Source organism: Juglans regia, chromosome 12, assembly GCF_001411555.2.
Source record: "Juglans regia cultivar Chandler chromosome 12, Walnut 2.0, whole genome shotgun sequence".
Classification (NCBI taxonomy): Eukaryota; Viridiplantae; Streptophyta; class Magnoliopsida; order Fagales; family Juglandaceae; genus Juglans; species Juglans regia.
In genome coordinates, this window is record NC_049912.1 from 5714427 (window position 1) to 5721219 (window position 6793).

A 6793-nucleotide genomic window follows, 5' to 3' on the forward strand; every position below is an offset into this window, starting at 1 on the left:
CAATTTGAACTCCAAAAATCCCATATGTAGGTCCCAAGAAGCCAATTCTTCCCTAGCATAGTCCAACTCGAATTCTAGAGTTGTAATCTGTTACCCCTGGGATTTAATCTCATCACGCTTTTGCATCCAAGTGGGGCTAAGGTTCAAATACTTCTTCTCCAAGAAGTTGTATGCCCTCCGTTTCGACTCATGTTGTTTGACTAGCTTATCCCTCTCGACCTTGAGATCTTGGCAAGACTTCTCGTCCCACTTTGCCACAACAACCCTTTCCTCCAGTGCCACCTCCTGGCGGGCCAACCGATCCAGCCCAGTGTCCCAACCCTCCTCTAGAAATTACAATTCAAGATGGTAGTGGGCTATCTCCTCCTAAGATCTTGTCAAGTCACCTTGGAGATCTGCCACCTCCATGTCAAAGGAAGTCTCCAACTAGTCCCTCTCCCTTCGCTCCTTGAGGACTTCTTAACAAGCTTGGATAATGAAAGATTGCGTCCAACATACCTCATTCTCTAGCTCGCCCCTCCCTAGCAATCCAATGAAGTTCGGTAAACAAAGGATCGGTAAAAGAAAAGATCGAGGGTTAGTAGAAAGAAAACTTACCAAGGACAAGAACTTTTTAAGCTTGTCGGCCTCCCGATTGACAGCCTCAACCTGAGCTCTATCACTACTTGAACTGGATATTGAGGCCTCACGACCTCCTTCCTGAAAGGCCCGTCTCAAGCCTCCAAGTTGCAAAGGCAAACACCGATGCAACCGGGGTCTTCACAGCACCCCCACCAATTGGTTAATCACCAATGACTTTCGTGCCACTCGCATGGGTAGTTGGCAATACGGGCTTCTCTGGGACCGCCAATGATGCGATCTCCAATTTGAGCGAGGAAGGTATGGAGACCTTGTCCTCGCTAAGGTCCAAAACTAGGGATCCTGAGGCAAGCCCTTGGGGTCAAGGGGAAGAGTGGACGCCTCGTCATCGGGCCGCGTAATATCTAGAATGTCTGAAAATACTTAAGATATGTTGTGTTGCCAAACGAGACCCAAAAACTTAAGAGTGATGTTCATGGTCAGCCCAGGTTTTATGGGTTTTTCTTTAAAAAATAGATTTTTTGACCAAAGGAAATTACAAAATACATAAATTCCTGCTCTAATTTCTAGACCAAATTTGCACCCTATTTCTATAGCACCGTTCTATTCAATTATTCTATTCTCGAGATAATGTGTAGAATACAGTTAATAAAATGCTTAAATAACATAATTTGATTTTGAAAAATAAATTTTAAAATTTGAATCTTACAAATCAAATCTTATTATTTAATTTAATAGATTGTGTGTTCTACATACTGATTTAATAATAGAATAACTCATTTTAGAATATAGATAAATTCTTTCACTGATCCTTGAAATTTCATTAAATTTGAGTACTTCATCTCAACATAGATAATCTCTTTTTGTATTTTTAGTTGTTATCCTAGACCAATTACCAACTTCAAATTCAGATGACGAACATAGAAATCTACCCTTTCCAATTATTGTAACAGTTAGTGAAGAATCTACTCTCAATGAATTTATATGTCATCTATGGGTAGATAATTTTACTTATACGTTATAAAATTGGAATGCAAACCAAACTGTGAAAAAAGATGTTTACTACAATGGACATGAAATCCGTCTTGGGGGAAAGAGTATATAAATTGATGTCACTGTGAACTAATTGACAAAAGCTTGAGTGAAATGGCACTGATAATGCCAATTAACGCCCTTTTTCTTGCCAAATGGTCTCTCTCTTTCACCCCTATAAACATGGGGATAAAGTAATTCACAGTTTCAATCCCTTATGAAGTGTCCAAAAATACACAGAAATACAAGTATCATAGAACATCAAAGTACACACTGAACCAATTAAGGAATGAAGGAGCTAGCTTGCATTTATTCTTGCACTATACAATGTTTAAACAAATACATGACAAAGTCCGAAGCTCAAGTTTGAGTAATTACAACACGCCACTATAGTTCATATTGCTAGTTCTAACAATTAGATCAACCCAAAAAACAATATAAGTCAATTACCAACTTTATGGACATTGTGCAGTCTAAACCAGATTCTTACAGTAGTGTGATTCACATAGGAAAGGATGGGAAGCTCTAGCTAGATATTTACTTAACATAGCTTGACATGCACCAAAACTTTTGAACGCACTTTAGTAATGATAACTTCTCTTCAACAAAGGTGGAGAAAGAATTTCAAAATAAGTAGGTCTAGGGGTTGAGGGGCAACCAAGAGTTTGGATTAATTCCTCCACAGCCAGCACACGGAACTTTGAAGGTGAGTTGAAAGCAATGTTGTCAACTCGGTGCTCGAATATCTTTCCTTTCTTATCAAATTTGTATACTGAGGTGGCATCAAATCGACCACGGCTCTCCCATGGGACTCGTGGAATGCCGTGGACAGTCCATCGAACCATAATTACGTTCTCTGTGGGCTGCCACACACTAATGACGTCAACCCACAAAGCCCTAAAAAATATCCTGCCATGGAATCGTAGTGCCCAGAAGATTGATTTGTAGTTCTCAATGCCGCTAAAAGTATTGAGCGGATCTTTGAATATGAGGTCATCCCTGTCCAAAGTAGAAAGAAAACTATTAACAAAATTATATATGGTAGGCAGAGTTTTTATCAGACTCGTGAACAGAAAAATGCATACAAGTCTCATCTAGGCTATCAAGCATGTGAGAAGAAGATCAAATACAACATTCTCGCCATAACTATAGATCTATATATGGGCACACTTTACTTTCAAACTGTAAGCACGGACATTCTTCCACTTGTTAAATGGCATAAAGAGGGCTCCCTCCCCCCCTTGGCAATACCACAGACTGTGGGAAGACATCTCACACCTTTTGTCCTTCTTTAACTTGGAGGTACAGCATGTCTTTCAGGAAGGGTACAAATTTGCAAATGGGCGAACTAACCAGGGTACTGCTAGGCAGGACCTTCTTCTCACATCTAGCTATGAACTGCCAAAGAATCTTATTGGAATCTACACTTTGCATAGAGCAGGCTCCCCTAGCCTTAGAAACTAGCTTTTTGTTTTCTTTCAAGTTCTTATCATACCTGTAAATGGCATAGTTTGCTTCTAAAGGTTTCAGTTGTTGTACATAGTGGTTTCCCTCCACCCAAAAAAGTGAGTTGTTTTCTCAATAAAGGGAACTTTTCTTTAAGAAGAAAACTGTAAGCATTATTACTGAAATATAATCGAATGAAAGAGATAAAAAAACTTCCATACAGAATTTCCTGAAACCTCCTTCGTTTTGTTGGCATGTATAGGCCTGATACTGAAAATTCATTCCTCCATAATCTTCAACAACAATGGTTTTGACATAATTCCAAAAAATTGACATACAACAAAGAGTACCCCAATCATTTTAAACTCTAAAAATTAAGATATATATATGTTCTTTCAACATCTTTCTTGGTCATCCTAGTTCAAAAGTCAAAAACATATGGCATTCATATACACATATTGTTGGATATAAAATGAACTAGGTCCAGCCCATTGGAAGCCCATTGCCAAGAATAAAATGAAGAGATAAGACAAATAAGAGATAAAGCTAAAAGTGGTTTGACTGGTATACAAAAATGTGAAAGTGACATAAAGCAAGTATGACTCAGCTACTCCAAAGAATGAGAGATACCTCTATAAAAGGAGGAGATCTCTCAAATGTAGACGCTCTACTACTTTCCTAGAACTCGTGGGACTCTCACTCTCTCTCACTCTCTCTAAAAGGAAAGCATCTTCTTCAACATCCCTTCAACACTATTTTCTTCTAAGAGTTATGTGAGGTCATGAGAGACTATACAATCATCAAACAAAGTGGCCCCCAAACAACCCGTGGAAATACGCTTCTATGCCAAATCATGTAAATCTATGTCTCTCTCTTTATTTGCACTTTCTACGCTTTATTCATTATTTATTTCGTGAATGAGCATCCGAGCACTGTATCAATGCCCAAGCCATCCATTTTGGGCCATTAGGCAGTATTGTTGGGCTCCAGTCATGCCGGAAAAATGCATCAACACGTGTGAAAATATATAGCACAGATATTCTGCATCTATAACACAAAACTGAGAGAACTGGAAAAAGAGCCACCAATTACATGTTCACTTCCCAACAAACTTTCTTTGGCATGGATGGAAGTGTATGGTAGGTGATTATAAATTTGAACATGTGAACCTATCTGCAACTACATCGAGACATGCAAGTAGATTTAATGTATCTCTTTGATGGCGTCAACAACTATCAACTACTACCAACTGTCAAAGAAGCTGAGCTTTGTAAGGAAACCAAATTATTTACTTCATTTAGCGCTTGATTTGCTATTTCCAGTTCTATCTACTTAGCTGTTGGCATCTCTATCTACTTACGTTGTTTAGTTGTTATCATATCAAAATAGGCCATGTCATTTGCATATGATGATGTAACTTGGACCATTAGAAATTAAGGGAGTTTGCATATTATTCAATTATTAGAGATGAGACTTATCTAGCCTCCCTGTTTCACTACTATCACCTAGAAGTAATGTTTCAACAGTGCACAATAATGATGTTAATATCCTTGGTATTGTTGTTGACATGCAACCCTATTAATCTATCAAAAGGTGAATGAAGAATACGAGCCACAGACATAGAATGCAGATACATCTATTTTTTATAAGTCAAGAATGTGGATACGTCTTTTCCATGCTTGCTATTCATGCACTCTTAATCTAATGGGATACAATCTGAAAGTTTCTTTCATTTAAACTTCCATGTAGAGATGTCTGTAAAGCTTTCAGGCCAGCTGATACCCAGCTCTGTCTCATCAGATGTTCTAAAGTGTTTTCCCTTTTTCAATACCTTCTTTATTTTCAAGTGGTATGATTGCTTTTCTAATTTTAGGAAATGGATGATAACACCCTCAACAAATTGTTGAGATAGGGAATTGCTTAACCAGGGTGATAAAATAAAATGACTAACTTTTAAGATCACAATCTGAATAAGAAAGTAGTTACAAAGATCATCGTTCCCAATTTATTTTTTATGATAACAACGAAAACAGTCAAAATAACAGACAACGGATAGATTGAAAGCCATCAAATAGACTTACTTGATACAACAACGGAGAAAGCTACAGAATCATAATGATGACTAGGCTGTACTATCATATAGAAATTAATGTTAGCCTTTCATGTGATTTTCAATTTAAACAACAAAAAAGGGGGGAATACTTCCATATAAATTCTTAGTAACCGAATATAGTTCTAACATGATCAAATTCAGAATTTTATTTTCCTTACTTTTTGCCATTACACAAAAATAAGAAGTAAACAACTCTTTCGCTAAATTGATTGACGTTACATTCAATTCAAAACAAAAACAAATATGCAACAGCAAACGTATATATTTTCCTAGATTCAAACCTATAGATATCGAAGCTGAGCTCCCTATGAAAAAGCACGGGAAATTCCTCTCTGAGAGTCCGTATCGCATAGCCCATATTCACGTAGTAATTCTGCTTCTCTTCCTCCTCTTTGCTCGGCTTCGAACCTCGTTTCGCCGGAGCAGAGAATTGTCCGTACAAACACACACCCTCAGCCAGCCCCGAAACCCGAACCGTAGCCCCAGACCAAGCCTTCCCATTGTTCCTCAATCTAATGAAGCCTTTGGGATACTTATGGATAGGGTTAGGGTTACAGATGAACCTCGGGAGAGTTGAAATTTCAGTGGAATGGATGAGAAGAGCCATCGTAGAGTCCAAACTTCCGAAAGAGAAAGCTTAAGGTTTGGGAAAGAGGAGACTAGAGGAATATCAGGCGAGAAAATAATTCCATTTTCCGGGGAAAGTGAACGGGAAACTTTCTGAATCTCTGATTGAGCTTACTTGGATCGCGAAAAAATGATGAGGAAAAGGAAATCCGTTTGGATAATGAATGAGCTTATGTTTTCGGATAATTGGGATAATTGAGTAATTAATAATAGAAACAAAAATTGTGATTGGCGGTTGAAATATGTCTGTCTTTTTTAGAAGGATCATGCTGTTCGCTATAAATTCTTTTGTTTTTTCTTTTGATATTTTTCTTTTAACTATTTTTTTAACATTCTTAATTATGACTCATTTATTTTTATATTTATTTTTATCTCATCCGATCTCATTTTATTTAATTATTATAATTTTTTTAAATTTATACATAAAATAAAATAAATAATTTAATTTTTTCAAATCTTAAAATAATAATATTATTAAAATATATATTCTAACAATATTTTATTTAATTTTCAACTTATCTCTTCTCATATCATATGTAAAAATAAACAAAATCTAAGAAAAAAATAAAAAAAATATATAATTTCATTAATAATTATTTTCTTAATTAATAAATAAAAATAGATAAATTAAAAAATTAAAATATATAAGCGATAAAATTAAACAATAAATTTGAGGGATTCTATTAACATTTTTCATTAATTTCCACGTCATCAGCGCCTAAGGCATGATCCACTACGTGTGATGTAAATATTTCTTAAGTGTATTTTATATAACATAACAAGTGTCTTTTTTCTATTTGTTATGACGAGACAGTTACGTGCCATATGAGTATTTGTTGTCACGAAAAAATTTATTCATCATCTCAACTTCTATCATTCTCTCATCATCTCATGATGTGGCATTAAATGATAGGTTCACAAGTAAAATATAATAAATAATTTCTAATCATTTAATGCCACATCATAGGATGATGGGAGTGTGATGGAAGTTGAGAT

General features: G+C 36.1%; 1 protein-coding gene across 1 annotated transcript; it reads right to left on the reverse strand.

Moving 5' to 3' along the window:
- Positions 1 to 1893: 1893 nt before the first annotated feature.
- LOC109002706 lies at positions 1894 to 5993 on the reverse strand. The gene is made up of 2 exons (XM_018980563.2): positions 5452 to 5993; positions 1894 to 2610 (listed from the first exon to the last, which is right to left on the reverse strand). The coding sequence occupies exons 1-2, from the start codon at positions 5775 to 5777 to the stop codon at positions 2193 to 2195; spliced, it is 744 nt and encodes a 247-aa protein (XP_018836108.1). The 5' UTR covers positions 5778 to 5993; the 3' UTR covers positions 1894 to 2192.
- Between the last annotated feature and the right edge of the window lie 800 nt (positions 5994 to 6793).

Excerpts from the sequence above, each read along its gene's own strand:
- LOC109002706 (XM_018980563.2), bottom strand. The coding sequence starts at position 5,777 with ATGGCTCTTCTCATCCATTCCACTGAAATTTCAACTCTCCCGAGGTTC. Across the intron at positions 2,611-5,451 it reads CTCAGCTTCGATATCTATAG|GGATGACCTCATATTCAAAG; the intron begins GTTTGAATCTAG and ends TACTTTGGACAG.